Raw genomic sequence first — 24,770 nt, 5'->3', positions numbered from 1 at the left:
TTAATTATTTTCTTTGGAACAGTGAGGTGAGGGTGTCTTACACAGAAAATTGCAATGTGCCATAAAAACAGTATCTACTGAATTTTTATCCAACAGTGCTAAGAAATTTCTTTTCCAAGCTCATCTTCCATGAAAGGTTGATGTTAGAGATGAAGCTGTATTGTCACAACTATACACTCTTGTCTGTTCTCACATATTTTAATGGCTTCACTCAGTGCATGAGGGTTACTTAATTTTCTCTAAAGAGTTTCACCAGGGACATCTGATGCACTGGATGAAGTTTGTTGCACCCTGGAAATCCTATGTGTATGGGGCACTTCATCATAGGGAACATTTATTGTACTGGCTTTTGCCATTATTTCTTGGCTAATGCATGCTTTGTTTAGTATATTATAGTCTGTAAGAACTTTCTGATGTCAACAGTGACAAGAAACAGCAGGTTGTTAGAAGGCAGGGGGAGGGAAAAATTATTTCACCATATGACCTACTGGCGAAATTATAGTTTAAATATACTCAGCATCTAGTTAATTTAATTGCTGTTTTATACCAATATAAAAGTCAAACGTTCTTGTTAATGGACTTGCTTGAAACAGACTGGGTAAAAATACAGACATTTATACACCAGAGTACATGCAGGATATATCTAAGGTTTTATTTTCTTGAAGTTTTTCAAGGAACTTTTAAAAGGAAGTATTCCTTGAGACACAAATATTCATTTTCTTTGATACAGAGATTATTTTTGTTCTCTGAAGAAAAAAAAAAAAAAGAATGAATAGATTTTTGGAACAAAAGAAAACTGGGCAATAGGTTGGCCACAATAAAGGTGGAGGGAAATGGAAGATATAGCAAAGTAGAAGAAGTGTAACAATGGGCCTCCTGGAAATGTCAATGTCTTATTCAAACACATACTGGTACCAGAAGCAAAGTTCAGGATGATTCCAATGAGAGTTGTGTCTATATGAGGATAATGAGACCAGAACTGCCTTTGAATAGAAAATAACCCAACTTGTTAATAATTATGTGATACCAGAGGTCTTAAGAGCAAAATGAGTAATTTTTTGTAAGTCGTAAAAATATTTGAAATCTAAAACTGTATCTATCAACTTAAGCAATGTTCTGTTTATTTTTCTCTAAGCTCTCTTATCAAGAAACTGAAAAAAAAACGCAATTAGGTCAGAATTGCCTGATGAAGTTGATCTCTCATTTTTAAACATGGATCTTTGAAATCTACATTCAAATTTCCAACTTTAATTGATATTTCTTTCTGAAAAGGGGAGGATTAATGGTTCTCAGAGGGATAACTTTTCCAAGAGAAATGTAAAACAAGTGATGACAAGACCTTCATTCTCATATCCAGTGACTATTGCCTGAGCAACAGCCAATGGCAAGGAGAGCATATCAGGAGTCTTTCATTTTAAGTGTCTGGATATAGCATTAAAAAAAAATAAATCTGTAGTCCTCAATTTAGTTAGGAAAAATACTAATAGCAGTTCAAGATGATTGAACATACTATGTAAAATACAGAAAAAGGATTCTGTGTTCGTAATTACCCATAATGAACGGGCTCTTCTGATAGCATCACAGGCTGAAGGAGGCAATGCTTCCCGGTGGTGTAGCTTTGGGGAGGCTCGAGAGTGCTAGACAAGTTGTGCAAACACACTGACTAGTTCACAGCAGGAGTCAACTTCAGCAGGTATCGTGTCTATGATTTTCAAATCTGCTCTGCAAAACCCCTGTGTACGAAGCACCTGAAGCTAAGCCTGGAGTTTCCTCTACTATATTAGGCTTCAACATAGAAACAGAGTGGGTTGGGTTGGAAGGCACCTTAGAGATCATCTAAGTCCAACTCTTAAGAATTCTGTCCAGGATTAAATCCTTCAAAATATCCTTCCATATTTTTAGTTTTTAGCATGGTTATTACTGAAAACAAATAAGCAAAATAAATAACTTTTATGGACTGTTTTTTTCTGATTTACTTTTCAAGTAAATGGAAACAAACTGTTAATTTCTCTGCTAGAGAAATCTGAAAGGGAAACTTAATGTATTAAAGAGGAGGGCAAGAACCATGGCTGCGTGACTGACAATATGATCAAGGCTTCTACTTTTCATAATGTGTGCCAGCATCATCAGCGTTAGATCACCGACACGAGTGATCTTCTGACAGACAAATAGCACTGTCATGAGCAAGTGCACCAGGCAACTGCTGGGCACATTGCTTTTGATAACTTCAGCAGCATCTGTAATCCTAATTTTAAAATCTGGAACCGTCATTTGTCAGAGGGGTGTTTAGGCTTGCTTTAAAACTTTTAATGCTAACCTGCTGGTGCTAAGAAGCAGTTCCTCCAAATGTTTTATTCAACAAGACTTAAGAGAGAGTTTTGTCAGATGTGCTCCCTGTCATTCTCTATTACACTAGATCTTTTGATATTTAGCAGAAAAGCTAGAAATAAGGATGAAGGCCAGTGAAGTGTAAAGAATAGAAAACTTTTCTTTCACTGTTCCTGTTTTCATGTTGTCCATTAAAACCACAATTAGAAAATGTCAGATAATAAGTTTCATTTTTATTTTAATTGCTTAAATATATGATACAATAATAATTCAATGGCTAGGTAGCAGATTTATCATGAGGAACAGACAATATAGTCTGACAATTCTGTTCATTATACAGGGAATTCAGTGCTAATTATGCAGGTTTCGTGATCTGATATTTTCAAAGGAATTCCTATACGTCAGAAGACAAAACCAAATGTTTAAAGGTTTGATGCTCAGATGAGCAACTCAGTTTCTGGATCTGCAATAGTGAGCTGTAAATCTCAAGTGAACAGGCACTCTTTCTCCAGTTATCCAGTGTTTACCTTTCTACTTATGATAAGAAATAAAGAAGAAGACATATTTCAGTATTTTGAAGCTTTAAAAATATTTTAAAAATTAAAACGGAGTCAGCACCAGTACATAAGCATTTAAAACCATTTGCCTTGTAATCTGCTTGGTTTTTGCCTTGTTGTTTTTCTAGTGCGGAGTAAAAGACTCTATAGGCTTTATTTATTTTGAAAATAATTTTGTTTATATTAAAATGCTTGAGAACATTACAAACTTTCTCTGGGTACAGCCCAGTTCCTATCTGCCTTTTGCTGTTAAGTTTAGCTACTGTGACAACAAAAGAATAAGGCAGCATCTTGCTCCAAAAAAAGGTGTTAGAGAAGTGATAAGCAGACATGCTGGACATGGACAAGGTTTTGGTGGTGAAGGGACAGAGGTGATAATGAGAATTCTAAAAGTAGTAACATTGTGCAGTAGGAATGCACAATCATGAGTTGAAAAGCACAGGTCCTCTTCGAGTTAGCCACCACTTCTTTCAGTATTTACTAGATGATGGAATCACAGAACATGCCGAGCTGGAAGGGATCCACAAGGATCATTGAGTCCAACTCCTGGCTCTGCACAAGACACTGACAAAGTATACAGGGAATATAAAATTCACATCTGGTATTTAAAATCCCAGAAGCCTGACCAGCTCTTTAAATGTTATCACATGTTAAAATAGGAAAAGCCAGATGTTACATTTGCAAAGTCAATGCGCTGCATCATCTCAAAATCCAAGAGCTGCCACTGCTGAATCTAGTCTGTTGGCACTGGGCAATTAATCAGTTAAACAGCATAACCTTTACCACTGAAATGAAGCACTGCACCTTATGAGATGCAAACAGCCATGCACTGCCCAGGCGAATTATAGACACAGGAGACAGAAAACCAGGCATCAGCAGGACTTTCAAATGACCTTGGTAAATTAGCCTTTCCTCAGAAGACACTCTGGATTTTCCTTGTTTGAAATCTATGGCAATGCAGTTGCTGCTGATCAGACATTGCTACACGTCCCTGGTAAGAAGCTGCAGATGTTCAGTAGTTCAGTAGCCTGCCATGGAGCCACACAGGGGTCACAGTAAGAGCTCTGTTGCTTCAAACTGGATCTAACATGCCAATCTAGATTCTATTCAAAATACTCTAAAAAAAAATAACAGGCCTGAAAACGTGCTAGAAACATATTGTGGAGTCATTTCAGAAGTATTTAATACTATTTTGGGTGCCTTTCAAGAAGAGACTAAGAAACAAAAAGCTTGCAGATGTCGCAAGACCCATCCCACTAAAGATGAAATGGATGACAGCAACAGCAGTAGCACAACAAGAAGCTTGAGACTCATTTATAAATTTAGTAGTCAAAACCGTAACTAAAAGCTGTATCTGTATGTGCATGAGCTCTTGGAGAAAAGAAAATGAGCAGCAAAAAGGAAGAATCTCCTCAAATAACCTCTGCCAACACTAATTGTGTAGATGCTATTTACACTGGAAGGCCCAGGCAGACTGCAATAACCCCACGAAAGCAAGATGACAGCCACAGTCCTGGCCAAAACCTTTCTTTAGCCACTGAGACAGCACAGTGCTCAAAGCTCATGCAAGCTTTGAGTCCTTTTAGGTGACTTCAGCAATAGATACCTGGGCTGGGTTTGCTCCCTGAAGGTCTTTTCTTATGCGCTGGGTGCGATACAAGGACATCATTCAGGCAAACCCTCAGGCAAACCCTTTACTGTAACGTTCAATACCAGATGCATCAGTTCAGGGCAGAAGACAAAAACTCAGATGACATTGTCAGGCATCTGCCTTAAACCAAAGAACTCCTCCCAGATGTGATGCCTACAGTAAAATGCACCATTTAAACAGAATGCAGAGCAGCAAAAGGAGCTGCATGCTCTATTTTAGCCGGCCAAGAGTACTTCTGCAATCACCTTGTTCTTACTCATCAAGTCGGTAGATTGCTTAATATCCAATGGACATCAAGAAAAAGCTTCCATCAAGCAGGAGAGCAGAAAGTGTCTCATTAGGCTGCACACAATCACAATTATATAAACACCTCATGAGCACCTCTTCTACCATTCATTGCCCCTGAAATTTTGGGATTGTTTCAGACCATGAAAAAACACTGAAAAAGTTTTAACTTACACACTACCCTGTGGTAGTCCCCTACCACTTCTAAAAGTGAGACACAGAATTGGAAAATGCTATTTTATGAAGCACATAAAAATGTAATGCTATCTACATTCAAGCTACACTAAACCTGCAGCAACCAAAATCATTATTGTCTTAGCACAACTATTGTCCTACAACTGCTTCCATCAGTATTTAAATACTTCATCCACCACTGAGACCAAGCATTTGGCTGTTCATGGGGAGCTTTGAAGATACCAATTCAGACTAGTTTTACATGACCAATTTGGAAGTAATGGACAAGCTACAATAAGATGGACAAACTACAGTAAGAAAGAGCAGGGAGGAAAGAATTGCAATGACACACCTGAAACAAACAGTACCATGGATGGTGTCTCCAGTATCTTCAGTCCAACGAGACAGACCTACATATTATGTGAAACAGAGGCAAGCTGCAGTGGCCTTTTACATGGCAGATAACAGTAAAAGGTGTAGTTCATTCTGAAATAAGAATCATTCAAGTCCGTAGTGCTGGGCATAATGATAGGAGGAACATGTTTTCTGTAAATGCATTGTTTGATTAAGTCTGCAAAAGCATCTGATCACACAACAGCAGTTTTAAGATAGAAAATAAGGTGATTCTTTATTTTGGAATAGTTTTGATGAAAATTCTTTCATTGCAATGAATTGAGCTCTAAATTTATGTCAGTATAACACATGGCATGCAAATCACTCTGAAGTCTTCACTAAATCCGTAATATCTGTAAATTACTTTAGCTCTGTCCTTTACTATCATAAATTCAGAGAAAGTACCAAGTATTTAAAAGCAATTCTATGATGCACTGGAACAAAATATTCTGTCTACTGAGTTAAAATAGAGCATACAGAGGTTTACATTTCTGACAGCAGAAAATATTGAAAAACAGTGATTTGGTACATCTTTATTTTACCAATAGCTCCCAAATCCAATATGAACTTTCCATAGACTCTCCTAGTTTTTTGGTAGGAATATACAGAACTAGGTTAACACAGATGTGCTGCGATGCTGCCCCTGAACAAACACGACAGGTAAAAAGGCAATGACTCTGCATCACATCTCCTCACACAAGGCTTTTGGGCTCACTTTGTGTGCAGGCCAGTCCAGGTGGGCACTCTCAGCCCAGCTTCTAAAGCATCCCAGATCTCCAACCTCCTTTTTTTTTTTTCAGACTGAATGACAACTGGAGGGGTGAGAATACAATGTGTAAAGCATCACCTTAGCACTGAAAAAATCTTTTACTGTAGTATTGTAGTGCCAAGATTCACCCCTGCTTTGGTAAAGGAGCTGTCTTGTTTTGTAGCTTCTCAGGTGAGAGGAGATAAGTGAGCACTGCAAACAGGAAAAAGACAGCACCAAGCATTCACAGGTCCCATAAAGTTCAATTGCATCAACACTGCTGAATTTTGTATAAACCTTGTAACAAAGGTACAGTAGCTGTGCTAATCCCAGATGTTTTTCTTAGGTAGGAGGAAACGATGGAATAACACACTAGAGGAGGCTGTTACAGTCTTATGGTCCTGACAATGTTGTATTGAAACAAAACATCGTAGCCCTTAAAAAAAAAATCTTTCATACCCTGGCATTTAATCTCAAATGTCAATAGTAAAGTTATAGCAAAATGAGTTTAATAGGCTCTGTGGGCACTCAAGATCAACTGCCAAACAAAGAAGAAAGACAGAATTGAAATGTCCCTTTATATTCCTGTTCTGCTTGTATCAGTAAAGTTATAGCTAAAGAATTTCCAAAAATACTGCAAAAGGAACTTCAATTCTTTCAGCGGGTTTTTAAAAGACTTAAAGGAGATCCACCAACAGAGATTATTTAATTGGTTTGGTAACTATTTTTCAGATTAGTTTCTTATGAGGACTGTAAAATGTGTAATCCATCCTACAGAAGATTGCTCACATCCTCCAAAGGGCTGTTTTTAAGCAGCAGGTGCCCGGGGGCACTGTTGTTCGATAGGGGCCTAATTTATGGATGGCATTCGAGGCTACAGATGTCAGCTGTATAAAGACAACTCTGCAATCTCTATCTCCCTCCAGAACTTGAGATGCTGGAGCATGCTGAAATTTAAGACCTACTTTGGTGTCTCTAGAGGTGCACAGAGAGAGAGGTAGATGCCTTAGAATATGTAATCTTGTGCTGCAGTCTCTGGCTTTGTGATACAGAGCAAACTTTTTTGTCTTCCATTTTATTTTATCTATGGAGGTGGCTGACAAATTACCTACCTCTCAATGCAATATATGTACTTTTGGAAACTTGCAGTGTAGTTCTTGTCACAGCTGTTTTCATCATTTCTCAAGTTAAAAGATGATGTGCCTAAACCTTTAGTTATTCGACCAAGGCAACCAATTTTTCATGTATGATACTGTCTGATGGCTTTTCTTCCATATGTGCTAGATATAGATATAATTTACAGGTTATTTCCTGCCAGCCAGGATAATAATCTGGTATGCTTGAGGAAGAAAATCCTTTTGGTGGTCCAAATACAGTGTATAGGGCACCTAAAGAAAGATTGTAGACTTTGTCTGTTGTCATATCATTAAGATGCTTAAAATCTCATCCGTGCTCCATCCAAACAGCCTAAATTAGCTTTTTTTTTTTAAATTAAAAAACTCAATGTGTTTCAAACCACAACCATAAAAGTAAATCATTTGTGACACCCAATACTTCTTGCTTTTACTTTAGATATACTATAGAGAAAAATCACAAGCAAACCCAAAGCATTATTATCTTTAGCTGAGCTGAGGGATTTAGTGATTTAGGTTTGAGGTACAGATTTTTAAAAAGGATCAGCTGCATGTTGCCTCTTACCTTCCTAACAGTGCACACTTTAATCAACATTTGGAAAGAAAATGTACCAAATTTCATCGCTCTCAAAACATTTGGATGAAACTTGTTATAACAGGCTTGGCCTGATGACAAAGATTTGACCCTAAAAGCAAGAAGTATAGGAACCTGATGAGTAAGTGATTGATATGCTACCTTCAAAACTGCAGCTTGGGATTGCATTTTACCACCATATTATACAACCCTTGGCAAGCAACAAGCAGTCTAGCCCTCATTACACCATCTGGAGAAAAAAAACAACAGCAAAAAAAAGCCCTGGCACACACTCTGTTTTGGCAAATGCATGTGTGGGTAAAAGCCTACCTGAGCCAAAAGCTGTCTTTGACTTCTAAGAAGAATCTGGCTGATTCAGAGGCTTGTGACAGCCTCTCACTATGTTTTCATTTTCTGTCAAAATCAGAAAATCACATCAATCTTCAAAATAGCAGCACATTCTCAAATACTGCGCTACTCATGCCCTTCAAAGCTGCTATATGCATGACCAGGTTTCCTGTTAAAATCCAATTAAGTTTCCAGTTTAAGTTCAAAGTGATCTGGGGAGAGTCAAAGGATACAAAGGATCATTTGGTATTGTGAAAACAAATGAAAAAAAAAATTAAAATGGGAGTATTTTTTTTAATTCTCAAAAAGTGCATGAATGGTTTTCCAAAACTTTCCAGTAATCGATTAAATGTAAATTTAAATATTTAAAAGGCAAGCAAAGGCTTTTTTTGATGCAAGAGGAAGAAAGGAGCTAAGTTCTTGGTCTTATTCTTGTAAGAGGAAATCTAAGGGCTACTGCTACAGTCCCCAGAGGAATAAGGGGAGACCTGAGGTCTCTGATAATCACTTAAGATGAGACTGAGGTTGTGAAAACAGATCTGTCCAGTTTTGCCCCGTCTGCCTCAGGCTGATGATGCCCTTTAGCTGTGCTGATCAAGGCTTTTGTGTGACTATGAGGCACATCTGATTGGGGAACAGTGCCAGCTTACACACACACAGACACACATCGTGGCTGCAGTTTCTCAGATACAAAGAAATGTTTTCCATCTTGATGTCATGTAGTATTTTTCTCAGCTCCTGAAAGTACTTGTCTCCAATAACAAGGCACAAACAGTCAAGGAGGCACAAGATGACTCCCTTTCTCCTCCTCTTGCTCTCTCTGTGTGCAGGCAGGGACAGTTATTCCCCCTCATCCACTGAGGGGTTCCTGACTGCTGGGAGGGCCACGCTCTGGCCGGAGGTGACAACCTGGGGTGACCTGAGGACAGGCAGCCTTGGCCCTACCACATGTCCAGCAGCACCCTCCACCTCTCCCCTGTCTTCTGCAAGAGGCATAAGTAGCAAGGGGCTGAGAGGGCAAGAAAATGATCTGGAATAAGGGTTAGAAAAAGGAAAAAATTATTTGACATAATCTCAAAAATTTGCTATGTGGAACTTAATTGATCCAGCCACTGAACAGGAGGAGGAATGGAAATGGAGTTCTTTTACTCAGCGTATTTTTCACAGAATGAATTAATGCCTTGCTGAAAAAGTGATTTGCAGTTGACATTTCAGGCAGCCTTACTGCCTGGCTCTGGAATTATTCCCATTGTTGTTCACACAAAGGGAAAATAAACTCAACCACTTCGTTTCCTTTTCCCTGAAATATATGTCTAAGATCACAGCTTAGAAAGGAAACTAAATGGCAGATGGCAGCATCTTTGCAAAGTGTGTGCACTCTGAGCTACAGAGACAGGGAAATTAATTTGTTCAAAGAAAAGAAAAAGGAAGAGCGAGAAAGAATAACGAAACAGTGAAATTCTCATTAAAAGTTCTGGGGCAGCTTTTAGCTATGTCGTTTCCACGTAGCCAAAAGAAAGAATCAAGAAATCCCTTTACTTTGTGGCATTACTCTTCATTGCATCAGTAGCAAGAAAGGTTTTTAAAGAATAAATTGAAATTTTGTACATTTAGATCATTTGTCTTCCTCTCACCTTGAACCACACCGGAGTCTTCACTCCACAAACCCCAGGCCTGTCCTCTGTATACCCAGCAGGGTTTAGATAGACACCCTCTGCCTCTCCAGCATGCTCTTATCCTCCTTTCCTGAGAGTGTCAAAAAATCAATCCTTTTATCCCGAGCAGCAGGAGGAAGCATTACTGATGTTTGCATCAACCCTCATGTTTCCTAGCTTTTTCTACATGAGGAGAATGAGTCAGAGCACACCTCCCTTGCTGGACACAGAGTGCCAGCGGAGACACCGGCTGTGTCATCTAACAGACCCCACGTCAAGTGCTGGGTCACACAGCAGAGCAGTGTTCCTTTCATGGCCTCTGTGATCCCACAACAGTTGGCCCCACAGCTGCTTTGCCACATTTCATTTCATTTTTGCTTCATGCTGCCTTTGATATCAGAATAGCTGGGAAATAAATGGAACCAAAGACTGCAGACTGCATTAAAATCTCTTTTGTTCAAGAGATCTTTCAGATTAAAATAATGCTGAAAGGAGACTGCTAAAAGTGAGAAAAGGGTTTAGGATGTTGAGGAAGACCTACACAGAGTCAATACATGCTCAGGAGAATCCCTGTTGTTTCCAGCCACCCTGTAAGCCAAACACCTTCCTCCAGAGAAGGTCTGAGTTCACGTTATTTATACAGCAATCTCTTCTGATTCTGCTCAAAGACTAAGTACACCTGAAATCTGGAAAATGATCAAAAGGGGAGTTTGATCTTATGCTGCTTCTGTAAGACAAAGTCTCCCAGGAGAATGTCTCTCTGTGAAACCACTCAATTTAATTTTTACAACCCTGAGGTATGAATCAAGATTTGGACCCTTAACTTGCTTGGCAGATTTTATTACTGTATTATCTGCCTCCTTGGGGTATACAGATGCTCAGTGAGCTTGTGTTTATAAAACTCTTGAAGGTCCACAGATGGAGAGCAAAGAGAAGCAATCTATATTTTTACATTGGATATTCATGTATCCTCTTCTTCTTTAAGGCTTGGCCTTGAACACATGGATAACTAAGGTATGATATGATTCCCCTTGGGCACAGTGACAGAACATATTTACTGCTTATTGCCTCACAAAGTTGATTTCTATCAGAAGTGCATTACATTCCTATCCAAGTAGGAGCCAACACATTCCAAAGAAAAGTGGGTGATAAAAAATAGAATTTTGTCTATTGAGCTGCATCATAATCAAGGCAGCAGCCAGCCATCCTTGATGGCAGTGATGCTCGTGGCACAATGCACCAAAGCAGAGCAATCTCATGAGGTCTTCAACATCCTCACGAGGGGAAGCAGAGGGGCAGGCGCCAACCTCTTTACTCTCATGACCAGTGACAGGACTCAAGGCAATGACATGAAGCAGAGTCAGGGGAGGTTTAGGTTGGATATCAGGAAAAGGTTTTTCGCTCAGGGGGTGGTTGGGCACTGGAAAGGCTCCCCAGGGAAGTGCTCACAGCCCCGAGCCTGACAGAGTTCAAGAAGCGTTTGGATAATGCTCTCTAATGCTCTCAGGTGTGACACTTGGGGTATCCTGCACAGGGCTGGGAGTTGGACTCAATGATCCTGATGGGTTCCTTCCAACTCAGTGTATCCTATGAACAGAAAGCACTGAGCAGCACTGTGTTCAAGTTGCTGCTGAATCTTCTGCCGAGAGGCACTGGAATCACATGCTTTACCTCTGCCACAGCAGAGTTTCAGTGAGAGTCAAGGAGGAGGAAGAAGTCTGTTTTCCCTGCTTTTCAACTCTGTACTTGAGGTCATCCTTTACATAACAGTTCTTAGCCTCTGTTTTGAGAAATCCTTCAGTATGGACAATGAGTCCACATTTACACCTACATCAGCCCACTAGAGACAATGCAATTACAGGTGGAGAAGCCAACTGGAGAGTTTCCAATTATTCCGAGAAGTTGCAATTGCAATGGTTATGCTTCCCTAGTCACAACAGGAAAAAGAGAAAGTAAAGTGTGCTAGCAGCATAATGAGCCCATAGAAGTGGCCCCTGTTATGTTTAGTGAAAAGACAGACAAACACACATGCACACATATTAGCAAGAAGTTTGCTTAGCTATTTTCCTTGTTACCAGTCACTGCAAATACCTCTAATTAGGAATGCTCACAGACAAAAAATGTAAGAAATCAGAGTTAGTATTCCTGACTACTCACATAGATCTTCGGGGTTTGAAATTTATGCTCCCTAGTGAAAGCTTTAAAGGTACACATGAAGGACATCTCTAATGACATAAGTGATAAAAGTGAGTTGAAACTAGACTTCAGATTTACTCTTTACTGGAATGCAGTTCTTCCTGCAGCTTTATCAGATACCCAAAATTGTAAGCCATATTCTTCCCAGCTGGCAGATAAGAGTTATTAAGAGAGAAATTCTCACAAAATGTTCATCAATAACAGTTTGCGAGAAAGCTTCCTCTATTTTTGCCTTTAAGGATTCTCATAGGGCTCAAGTTAAAAGCTGATCTGAGCAAAAATGGACAAGCTATTAACTGGTTGCTTTCTCCAGAGACACCCAGGTTTCTTTCATTGATATTAATAGACAATGTTCACAATTTTCATAAAGGAAATAAAGTGGAAAAATAAAGAAACAATTTTTTGGGAAAGAGGGTGGACTAGATAGGCATAGCTGATAATCCTGAACAGGTTTAAAGTGTAGCTAAGGAGGTAGCAACCCATTTCTGAACCCAAACAGTATTTTTCAAACTTGTGTCTCAGCTGAGGACACAATTTGCTGCACTTTTGAAATATCGTAGAAGAAGGAGGACAGTTTCACTCCTGTGGATTCACCAGGATATGTATTTACCAATTTACTATAGCATGCTCTCCATTATTTGATTCATCAAAAAAACTCCAGTTATTATAAGCCCATTTTTAAATCTTGCCACAAGAGATATGGCCTCTTGTGTTGAGTGAATGCCGAAGTGTAACAATGTGCAATGGTCCTTTCAACTGCGAGCCTCAGAAAACTAAATGCTGACAAATAGTCTGGGGTCACATCTGTGAAATGCTCCATATGTGCCGGCTGAAAGAGTCTGACTCGAGCTTGCTCTCAAATGTTAACAGCTTTGCAAAAAAATGCCCTCTCTTCTGCAGCTGAAATTTTTCTTGTTCAATCCCCAATAAAAGTAGGCTTTTGTTTAAGTTCAAGCAAAACCCCATCTATCATTTAGTTATGACAAAGTGAAAAGAAACCTGTTTTCAGTCTTCGTTGTAAGGCAGTGATACAGAGGCAACAGCCAGAAGTGCTGGCCCTCAGCTGCACTGAGGTCAGCGGGGCTGTGAGCATGGACACCAGCTGGTGGCCACACCAACACTTGTGTGGAAAAGCACCATTTCATGTACTTAAGGAAAACATTCAAGCCAGTAAAACATCATTCCATCTCTTTTCAATGCAAAGAGTAGGCAAATCCCACTTTCCCAACAGGCCTATCCTTTTCTGCAAGGTAACTTGCTTGGGAAGCTCAGCTGGCACTGCAGGTGCTTGGTGTGGCAGCTGGAGAGGTGTGGGAGGGAGCCTCCTAGGAATACCTACCAGCTGGAGGGGAGGGGGCACAGCCAGCTGCCTGCAGCCACTGCCTGCCTGTGGGAGAGCTCCAGCTATTTGTCTCTGCCAGGTTTAAGGCAATGCTTTCAGAAAATCCTGCACAGGAAAGCCCCTATAAAATGGGGAATCTCAATCATGACTAACCAATTACAAAAAAGGAAAAAAAGAAAAAGCTGTATGTCTAGGAAATGCGTTTCACATATCTGAGAATAAGTTATCTGGCTGATGTATGGGCTGTATCTTCCAAGTTGAAGACAAAAGTCATTTGTTTGGTTGTGAGGTTTTTTAAGTTACAGTTCTGTGAGAAGTATGCAATTCTGAAAGCAACAGCTTGTGTTAAATGTATCATAACTGCTTCACACAGGGAATTCAAAACCTGAAGCTTGACATGAACAGCTCACAGGGACAAATGCTTCACAACGTAGATTTGCATTAATTACTCTAATGCGAACATGGAAAAAATCATATTGCAACCTCTTCCTGAATGGACAGCTCAGGGCTCTGGGACCTTCTCAACATAAGGAATATTTGCAGGGAAAAGAAAGGAAAAAAACACCCATGTAGACACAGTATCCAACAGTTTCCTTGGACATCTGATATTACATAACTTTTTTCTTAAGCACAAGAAGTTGGAACTATGCTATTATATGATCGACTAAATTCACTGTTTACAAAATTTTCTGGCCTCAGTGCCGTGGAAGAAATGAGAAAATAACATGAATTCCAGCTATTTTTCAGCCCTTAAAAAAATATGTCTCCAACATCCTCATTTACAGATACATAACAATTGCAATAAATATAGGTATCATACAGATATGCCTGAGATACTGCAGAATCCTTCCACTCACTGTCTATCAATAACAACTGTGCTCTGAGATTATAACAATGTCTTTATACACAGCTGTTTCCAGCCCCAAGCACCCCCAGTTTTGATGAGCTTAAAACCAAAGTTCCCCAAGCATCATGACTTATACCTTGATGGGCAGGTGCAAAACTATTTTAGAACTCTTCCCAGTAAATCAAAAAGTTTTAGTTGTTTGTATTTTTCTATCAATGCCCCCAGTAGCACGTGAAATATGGGAAGTAGATTCATTATCCAGTTTGATGAGTTACCATCAGTACAGACACTGTGATTTCAGATGTTCCAGTCCTCACATAATTGTTACTCCTTCTTTTTTGACAAAGATTAATTGAGGATAGCAGTGCCACTAGGGTAGGCATCTCTATAATCAAGGCCACTGTCATCTATTCTTGGTGTCATAACCCAAACTACAGTTTCACAGTCACTGCTGTGAATACAAAAGGAACCTAATAGTGAAATTTAAGAAGGTTAAGACAAGAACAGCAGTATACTTTATTTCAAACACTATTACTTGAAAATAATTTAAGCTATGGACACTGGTAATAGAGTATGTGAAATTGCTTCATGAGTAATAAAGATTCTGTTAAAGCAGTTCTAAAGGTTTTCTCCTTGAATTTTTTTTAAGAACTCGACTTTTTTTTTTTTTGGTCCCAGACTTTCATTAGATGTAACCAGTTTGGTTGTGACATGAGCTAAGGAACCTTGCTGTTAGATTTCACACTAGAACACAGCAGAATAGCCAAAAAAAAATTACAGAAATAACAGTTGTGACTATGGTAGCTGAAAGTGAAATATGTTATTTGCATCAGTTTATAATCATACTGAGATGCAATTTACACATTCCTGATCTAAAAGGACATGATTGATGTAGTCACAAATGACCTATCACAACATGAAGTCACAAAGTGTTTTTTAAATTTGTTTCTGAGAAGCATTCATGGACAAAAATGCACAGATTTGAACCGTGACATCTCATGGGTGACTTTAAAAGAAGAGAAAAAAGAAAAGAAAAAGATTTCTGCTTAAAAATATTCTGCTCTTTCATTTGATGTTTTCCATTCCTCTCCCTTTTAGTTAGTGCAAATGATACATGTTTAAAATGCCTTCTACTAAAGACAGCAGCAAAACTCCAATTAACAGCAGCATGCACTGTCTTCAGGTAAATCACCTGTAATCAGCAATACAGCAAGACAGAACTGCTGATTGGCATGTCCCTGAGTTGTAATATTATTTTGAGAAAGATCTAGCATATAACCATTATAGATTAATATATGACAAAGCATAACTTGTTTGCTAAAACTTTAGATACCTATCTATTGTACAGGCAGTCCTCAGGGTCTGTCTGATCTGTCCTTTCATCTCTTTCCACATGGAATCAGCTCTGTGGTACCACTGTTGACTAGGTTGTCATAAATCATTGTATGTGAGGGAGACTTGTTTTTAAAAAATTACCAAAACAGTAAGAGAACTATTGAAAACGTAAATCTGAGATGTGCCAAATGGGATAAAAACCTATTTCAATGTCATATGGATACCAGATTTTACAAAACCATGCCTTTTTTTTCTGGTTAGCAAACCAGCTGTCAATGTTTTGCTTTTATGAAATATTCAAAGACAGTGTCCAGTTTAGACAAGTTTGAATCTTGATCATTCCCTGCTTTGTCCTCTGCCACCAGTAAAGGGGGTTCTCCAAGACCAGTTTTATTCAGAATCAGACCTCTGAGAAAAAAATGCAGCTACAGAAGATCCATGTAGCCACATGTGGTGCATAGTGGGCTCCAGGTCACCGTGAGAGAAGGCAGCTGCCTCCCAGACACACTGAAGCCAATTGCTATTGCCCAACCCCCCAGGGAGTTTACTGTGTGAAAACCACTGAACAGTGCATGGCCAACCTAGCAGCTCCCACGTCTCTTCTAGGAATCCCATAAATAGAGGAATTTATTTTTCTGAAAAACGTAGGCCTGAAATGAATGCTTGTTCTTTCCTCCCTTCAGCCCAAGACTGTAGGTCCTACATCTATTACAATCTCTCTCCACAATGTTCTAGAGAGTAAGGTCTTTCTTTGCAGCACTGGTTTGGTTTCAGATCCATTACACCCAGGCACAGCAAAACTATTTAGAATATTTAAGAAACCTTCAAATGAAGTTGCCAGAGAGGAGCTTGCAATCTCCTGTTAAATCACCTATGCCATCTGTCCAGAATTTCCTCAAGAAATTACTATGAAAACATGCAGCCAAGAACATAACAGCATCCCCAGATTTCTTTGTAGATGTGTTCTTAATGTTCAGGATAATTATCTTCTCAACAAGATTTGGTAATTTAAGGGCTTCATAAATGTTGAAGGCATTTCAGCACCTTGGTCTACATACAGATGAAAGCCATGATCATAGAAAACTTACAAAAACATCTCTTTGGGGAAAATGAGAAGAGTTTGCTATATTTACTAAATAATTTAGCAGCTGCATTCCCTCTTTTTTTCCAAGGTACATTCTGGCAGAGATGCAAAGTGTTAATTTGACTCAGTTGTGCTCTGCCTAACAGACTCCTGGGTGTCTGGATGAGCAGCTGTGATCTCCCTCAACTTCTCACTCAGGGTCATCCCCAGGGCTCAGCATCCTGACTGCCTCCACTCAGCACCTGCCTCAGCAGTAGTGACACAGTATGGATTACAGCTGTGGCAACAAGCCAGACTTCAAGAGCTGTGGTTTCTATCCTGTGCATCCACCAAGATCTTAGATACATTAACGCTGCTGCACTTACATAGGTTGGGCTTTCTTGAAAGAAAGATCAACAGCCTCTCAGCAGAGACAGCGATGTTCCAAAATGTTGGCAAAATATTGCAGTTGACAGTAATGTTTGCTGAACTCTTTTGACATCTGCCTGAAAATTGCCCATGAACAGTTAGTAAGATTCTCAAATGTGCTCATTATCTGGAGGATTATCCTTGATGTGCAGTCAGTTCATAAAAGGCTTGCTGCAAATCCTCACAGTCCTCATCAAGACAATTACTTGCAGAAGTTACACAGTACAGCTTTTTGTGCTCTGGCTGGGTGGCTTCTCTGGCTTTCACAGCATGAGCTGTGAATGGTGCAATTAAGTGTTCAACTTCATGTCACAGTACGGAAACATGATGCTAAACATTTGCTTTTTGCAAACATCTACCCTAGCAAAGCCTGAGCCTTTGATTACTTACAGTGTTACAAACAGGCTGAGAAAAGGGACAGATTGAATGAAAATATTTTTAAAAACAAGGATCCAAGAGCTTAAAGCGTTGCTACTGCCCTGCTAAAAAGATTTCTTTCACTTCACAGGAGAAAGGAGGTGGCACTTCCCTTTGCCTGTGTGTGTCCCCAAATGTTACACAGCCTATTCCAACAGATAATATCCAAAGCTGATAAAAGCTTTTCGCTCTCCCTGTGATAACCCACATCCTCCCATCACAGGATCTTCAAATTTCAATACCAAATTCAAGATGATCATGGCAAAACTGAAAAAAAACCAAAAACAACAACAACAACAAAACCCCCAAAAAACCAGTCCTCCTTACAGTGACAATGTACTGAAGCCCGAATCAGGACTAAAACACAGTATATTAATGAATTTGCTAGACACTTTAATACTGAAGGCAGCTTTATGTGCTATTGACTAGGTTAAAAATGTTCTGAACAGCTGCTGGGGAAACTGCTAAAAGAACCACAGTAACATGTGGGCATTGAAGCCCTTCCACTTGTTATTCAGATCATAGTGATCTTAGTTCACATACGTTATTCCTCCTCTTCCAAATGAGGAATTAACACAAAAGTTTTAACTCACTATAATTTGAGTACATTATTTGTACACTCTAATTTCATTCCGTGTAATTCACATTTTTGATATACAAGTCCCACATATTGCATGGCTGAAAATTTTATTTTCAAGTCACAACACATGACGAGGAAAAGGTTTGCTATCACAGACTTTGACACTGTGAATAATTTTGCAAGGTTCCTAGAACTATTCCTGTGTTGAGGGTAAGCCTGAGTTAGGCGCTTATTTAGGTCCTTGATTAATTAGCAGTCTTTGATAATAGAACTTGGCAACCTCTGAAATTCTTGACTAAATCATCACAAACTGTTTCACTACTTAGTTCATATTTCCCTGCCTAATCAAGATATGTATTTTCTTACTTGTGCAAGCTAAATGTAATTGAAGTTCCTGTGCAGGAACAATATAACCAGAAATAATTTGTAGGAGCATTTGACTGTGGCCAAAAAAAATACATGACATAGCTACTTATTCAACCCCCTCTGTGATACTATGAAGAGGGGAGAGATCCGTTTTGGAGGCAACAATAATCTCACCTAAATTACACACCAAGACTCCTCAGCTAATTTAGTGTTGTATTTACATTATTGGCCAATTTTGCTTATATTATTTTCTTTCAAATTTCTTCCCCATTCATAGCAAAAAGCTCAAGTAAAGCAGAAACATGAACTTTAATTTTTACATCTTTACCTCATAACAGAGTAGGAATAGCAGAGAGACCCATCACAGGAAAGCAGAAAGCTCTCTTTTTGTTTTTCCTCCTCAATCTTCCCCAAAAGTAATTAAATTTAAAACCTCACTCATGGGGAAAACTACAGCCAGTTCATTCTTAACCACTTTACCTGCACTTTGCTCAAAAGTTACCAGAGGGATGGCGTAAACACTCCAAGCCTAGGCATACCATCTGAACTCTTATTTTTCTTTTAAAAAAGCAAAACAAACAAAAACTCCCAACAAAGCACACAACAGAAAACGATAAACTTGTTTCAAGAGATAGCAATTGAAGGGCCAACATAATAAACATTCATCCCGCACAGTTATCTGAGAAAATAACTGAGAAAAAAAAATCCCTACAATACCTTGGGATTTTTCTTCAAAATGGAGTAAGGTTTTTGTTGCTTCTAATCCTTTCAGAGCACGCAAGATTGGATATCACAGCTATGACATTGCTGGACTGAAAAGCTATTTTATGTAATTTTGCAGTTTGTAAGAGGCAGTGGTTGCAATTTTCCTTTCCCTCAGATATCTGCACAGTGTTCATGGTAACTAATGCACCTGCCTTTATGAAAGAAAAGATGTAGAACACCATACACATTTAGACAATGCAATATATAGTTTCCTAAAATAATTCATCATATGCAGAATATTTTACTTATTTGTGAGATCTTAATGCAGGAGTCCATTGTATACACTGACCTACATAGCTCTCACTCTACATCTCCAATCCATGATTTCTGTATTTCTTGCTTTAATAACACAGTTTTCTAGACTTTACACTCTTATGTCTTCATTCCATTATGGCATTTCTCACTTGGTGGTTTTCCTCTCTGGCACTTCGGGGGGGGTGGTTTGCAGAGCACAAAAACTAAGCCAGAAACCAAGCCAACTCACCAGATTAGGGATGTGTTTTGCCTTTCTCAGAACTGTATCACAGTGGGTTGTTACAGCAGCATAGATCCCCTCTCCAGACATTACAGTAGCATTTGTGTGTATATTTATTGCTACTGTATTTATTTGTAAGGATGTACATGTGCCTGCCTTGCCAAGATCATCCTGCTCTGCAGCCCCATGGAGCAATTAAAAGTCTCACTTAAATACACTGCTCCCAAATGTTTGCTGGTACTACTTGGTGGGAAAATATCACAAACCCTGGGTCTTGGGGCAGGTAATGAAGGAGATCACAGTCAACCTCTACTTCATTAAATTCCCTCAGGAATAGGGCAAAACCAATTGAAACTGATAGAGCTCTGGAACAGGTGAAAAATTCACATTACCCTATTTTGTGGAAGGGAAGAGCAGTATGTAGGTTCTGGTCATTAAATAACTAAAAGTGCATGTAATTAAGATGAGCAGGACAGTGCTAGCTATAAGAACTTGTAAGAAGATTACAGTCTGTATGGATTTAGCAAATGTTAAAATTGTTTCTCTCCTGTTCTTAAACCTGAGTGTGAAATAGTGACAGAGGGTAACAGTCCTTCCCTTCTGATGGCCTGCCTAGGGAGGCGGGGGGTCTGTGTCAAAGCAGCGTGAAATCAAAAAGGACGTTTCTAAAAAGAGCTTCTATCTTTTTATCCAAATCCATATTTTTTTTGTTGTTCTATCCAAAGCAAATGTTAAATATTTCAAAGACTCTTGCAAAAAAGCTCCTCTGTTGCATGCTTCTGCTGTCCTTTAGCTCTGAACTAACACAGTGGTAAAACCCAGGAAGGTGGAGCCTGCAGGCAGTCTCCAGCTGCTGGTGTTCCTTGGAGGAGTCAGCACTGACCTGGCAGGCTTGAGGCAGCTTATCCAATATCCATGAAATGATGATAAATGGAACTGGTTCCCAGCCAACTTGCTAAGAGCAGATGAAGCTACAGGGCTTGACCACTCCCTGGATCCAGGAAAGCCTCAAATCCACCCAATGCTGGAGGCAAGACTGGAACAGCAGCAGGATAGGGCTGCAGGAACCCCGGCCAGGCTGGCGAGTGTTCTGCAGGTTAACCAGCAAGGCAACACTGTTACTAGGCTGCCATCGTGGTTTATTTTAATGGGACACAAATGATGTTTGCTCAGGAAAAGACCAGTTTGGGGGGAGAGGAGAAACAAGCCAAGAAAAATAACTGAACTGTATTAATTTATTTCTAGACTTTTATGGACTCTACTCCAGCGCTGATCTTTACATGGGTAAGACAGCACATGCATCTCGCTCTCTCCCTCTCCTGTACCTTTATCAAGCAGTCCCATTTCCTGTCTGATTTCCACCAAAGCATGCTCTTCTTAGCAGGACAGGCATTAACAACATTAACGCCAAATTAGATTTGTAGGTATTCATGTGCATAGCTGCCACAGACGCTGTTGATCCTAAGATAAAGTACATTATTTTTCATTCTTTAAATAATTTTAAAATATTCCAAAGCACATTTTGAAAGATTGTTCAGAAAAAATGTTATGAAGAAAGAAAATGCTAGAAACCAGAAAATTATTTTCATATACCTTTTAAGTTATCTAAATAACAACATGCTATGCATGCTTAATGTTTTCTATATAAAACCATCTATGAGAAATTACCAATCATAAAAGCATTAGTTCAGTTGCACTGCTCTATTTTAGTACACTATCTTGCATTGTGGTACCTCATGAGAAAAAAAGGAATATCTGAGAAATGCACTAAGACACTTAGCTTATTAATGGCCAGCCCTATATAAGCTCATTTTCTTGCCCCAGGCTTTTATGATCTAGCAATGGAAAATTTTTCTTCGTATTTTTCAGAAATAACAGAAAATTCCAAGAAATGGAAGTCGCTGCTAGTAAAAGAAGAAAAGCTGAGTATCATCAGGGTTAATAGCTCCTATTTGAGATCCATGAATGATTACAGAGTTGCTTTTCTATATCGAACTTTCAAGTTTCATTAATAATATGCTGCCTTTCCAGGACATAGGTGCACTCCTCGTACAAAGGCTGTTTATTCATCACATGGAATAGAAGAGCTAGAGGAACAATGGCTTCAAAGGTCTCATGCTTATACATTTTGACAGTAGTTTGTTGGGCAAGCGCTCTTTGGTACTTAAGTATAACTCGTCCTACTTCTTCCTACACTGGCCACAGACAGGTCAGTAGCATATCCATAGCCAGAAAAAACGTTTCCTTTGGCAACATAAGAACTCGACCTATAAATCCACATTCCTTTGATTTTCTTATCAATGAACCCAACAAATGTGAGAAGAGCATCCCTTTCTTGGTCATTCTTATCAGCACAACTCACAAAGAGTTTGATGCAAGGCAAGCCATTCGAGAAACATGGGGAGATGAAAACAACTTTAAAGGAATTAAAATCGCTACACTATTTCTTCTTGGAAAAAATACAGATCCTGTGTTAAATCAAATGGTAGAGCAAGAAAGCCAAATTTTTCATGACATTATTGTGGAGGATTTTATCGACTCTTACCATAACCTCACTCTGAAAACGCTGATGGGGATGAGGTGGGTAGCAACATTTTGTTCAAAAGCAAAGTATGTTATGAAGACAGACAGTGATATTTTTGTAAATATGGACAATCTTATTTATAAGCTGCTCAAACCTAACACCAAGCCAAGGAGAAGGTACTTCACTGGTTACGTTATAAACGGAGGACCAATAAGAGATGTTCGCAGTAAGTGGTACATGCCGAGAGATTTGTATCCTGACAGCAATTACCCACCCTTCTGTTCAGGCACTGGCTACATTTTTTCAGCTGACGTAGCAGAACTGATTTACAAAACCTCCCTTCATACCAGACTTCTTCATCTTGAAGATGTGTACGTTGGACTTTGCCTTCGGAAACTGGGCATTCACCCCTTCCAAAACAGTGGCTTCAATCACTGGAAAATGGCCTACAGCTTGTGCAGGTACCGCAGGGTGATCACAGTACACCAGATAACACCAGAAGAAATGCACAGAATTTGGAATGACATGTCCAGCAAGAAACATCTTAGATGTTAAGATTTTTACAGATGTAAATACCTTTTTTTTTTTTTTTTTTTTGGTTTAGTCGGGTTATTTTTTGACAAAGTGATCTGCTGATTTACAAGTTGAACTGTGGGATATTAACTGTGAGAGGATTTTTATGACTGATTTTTCATTCTCGCTTTGACTACTAGTTTACAAACTTCAGGCTCTTTTTGGTAAGGACATTATACCAACCGAAAGGAACTCGAGTCAAGTCTCAGATTTTGTATATTATCATCTATCACACATATCAGCTCTTGCATCTGTGTGTAAAAGGACAGTAATAAGCTATTATGAGCTGCTTAACAGTTCATGCCCCAGCCTCTGAGATAAGACTCAGACCCTAAGAAACTTTTATTCTTTTTTGACACCCTACAACCATCTCTATTTAGAGCTGTGTTCATAAATTAAGCAGTCTACATTTGCACTGAAGTTATATACCTACCTTGACATGTATATTTGATAGTACAATGTGTGCAGTTCCCAAATAGCTTACTGATGGTGTAATAGCAGAACTTAGACAGGTAAGAACATCAAAGTCCCACTGGCCTTAGAAACAAACCCACACACTGAAGTATATTTTCATCTACCAAATGGTATTTCTTTAATTTATTTCAGAAGACAGTACATTTCTTTACACTTCCTAAAATAGCCCATAAAATATGTAACACAGTTTAAAAATTAAGTAGAATTTGTAGGAGAAATAATACACAGGAGATGTATGAAAAATTATCTTAAAAATACATGAGAAAAGCATTACTATGTTTTAATTTCAAAGCAAGGCAATGTCTCTCGTAAGTATCAATGGATTCTCAATTAAATCTCTGGTGTAGCAATATCTAATTATGTTGAATGCTAAAAGTGTTAATAAGCAGCATATTTCTTCAGTGTCAGTCAGTGCCATATTTACCTAAAAAAAAGTAACACAAAAGCAGCTTTGTACAAGTAAGCTCTACTTTTTTCTACAGTACATACAGGAATGAGATTCTACCAGATTTTTAATGGTGTAGAAAGGAAGAATTTAGTCCAGTAAAAGAATGGAGTCCATTTTCTGTCAATTGGACAGCAGAGTACATAAGAGTTATGTACAAATTTCACAGCAAAATAGAGGGCTTTTAAGAAGCATCTAGTAAAAAAACCCAAACAACAACAAAAAATTCTAGCCTTTTAAAAAACCTGTTAAAGCTCTCAGGTTACTTATCACAGAGCCAACACTCACTGAGGTGCCACTCAGGAGATCCCCTGAGCATGCAACAGAACTCAAATACACGAGATTTTATTCAAGTTGTATAATGTGCTTATATGTGTTTTCAATATGAATGCTTATGAAATGTCATGAAAACTCTTTGATAAATTCAAGCTCTCTCTATTCAGCACCATCTTATAACAAAGAAATAAAATACGATATCACTCAGCAAATAACTTGGAATGAAGAACTCACAGACAAGTTACAAAAATACAAAACTCACCAAATATATTATTAGCTGTAGATTACTCACACCATCCACAGCACATTCAAAAGCCTCATTCATTTCACCTGGCACTATGTGCAACATATGCAAAACTGTTCTGTCTGTATGTTATTCAGGATGTCTATAAAGTTGTCAGAAATTAATGGAAGAAGAATTTAGAAGAAAACTCTGACCTGATTTTGCCATAGGTGTACGCAGCACTTTACAACAGTAACAGAGGAATGAAGATGCTACCCTAAAAGGTTTGCAGTTTCGTGTCATACTGTTAGTGTTGTTCACAGATGCAGCAGAATCATTTTGAAAGAAAATACTTTTAAGTAAGGTAAAGTGTGCTTGGCAATCAAGTCACTAGCAGGAGCCATCTCAAACAAATCTAAGGTGAAGCTGTACAACAGACAGCCTAAGAGTTACTGTTAATCAACAGGAGCTCGTCTACCCTTCATAAATTTTAAAAAAAAAATCAGATATTTTTATAAAAATACTGAATCTCTTGCAGTATAATTAAGATTTATCCTTCCCTAGTTGTTCTAGTCCTTGTTAAAGTTGCGCTTC

The 24,770-nt window shown here is 38.8% G+C and overlaps 1 protein-coding gene across 4 annotated transcripts in view; it reads left to right on the top strand.

Annotated features, from left to right (window-relative positions):
- The window catches only part of B3GALT1 (beta-1,3-galactosyltransferase 1), a 184,432-nt gene extending 160,542 nt beyond the window's left edge, over positions 1-23,890 (top strand). For 3 of the 4 annotated variants that reach the window (XM_050339329.1, XM_050339331.1, XM_050339328.1), the window contains exons 4-5: positions 20,907-20,945; positions 21,531-23,890. In XM_050339329.1, coding sequence (XP_050195286.1) covers positions 21,760-22,740 — 981 coding nt within the window. In that variant the 5' untranslated portion in view covers positions 20,907-20,945; positions 21,531-21,759 and the 3' untranslated portion in view covers positions 22,741-23,890. The remainder of the gene's footprint in view (positions 1-20,906; positions 20,946-21,530) is intronic. The other variant, XM_050339332.1, reaches the window with a different exon arrangement.
- The last annotated feature ends 880 nt before the right edge of the window (positions 23,891-24,770 follow it).

This window comes from Myiozetetes cayanensis, unplaced genomic scaffold (assembly GCF_022539395.1).
Source record: "Myiozetetes cayanensis isolate MyiCay16 unplaced genomic scaffold, myiCay2020 scf9, whole genome shotgun sequence".
NCBI classification, from domain to species: Eukaryota; Metazoa; Chordata; class Aves; order Passeriformes; family Tyrannidae; genus Myiozetetes; species Myiozetetes cayanensis.
The sequence above is the reverse complement of the archived record's forward strand: the minus strand, read 5'-3'. Positions and strand labels throughout refer to the sequence as shown.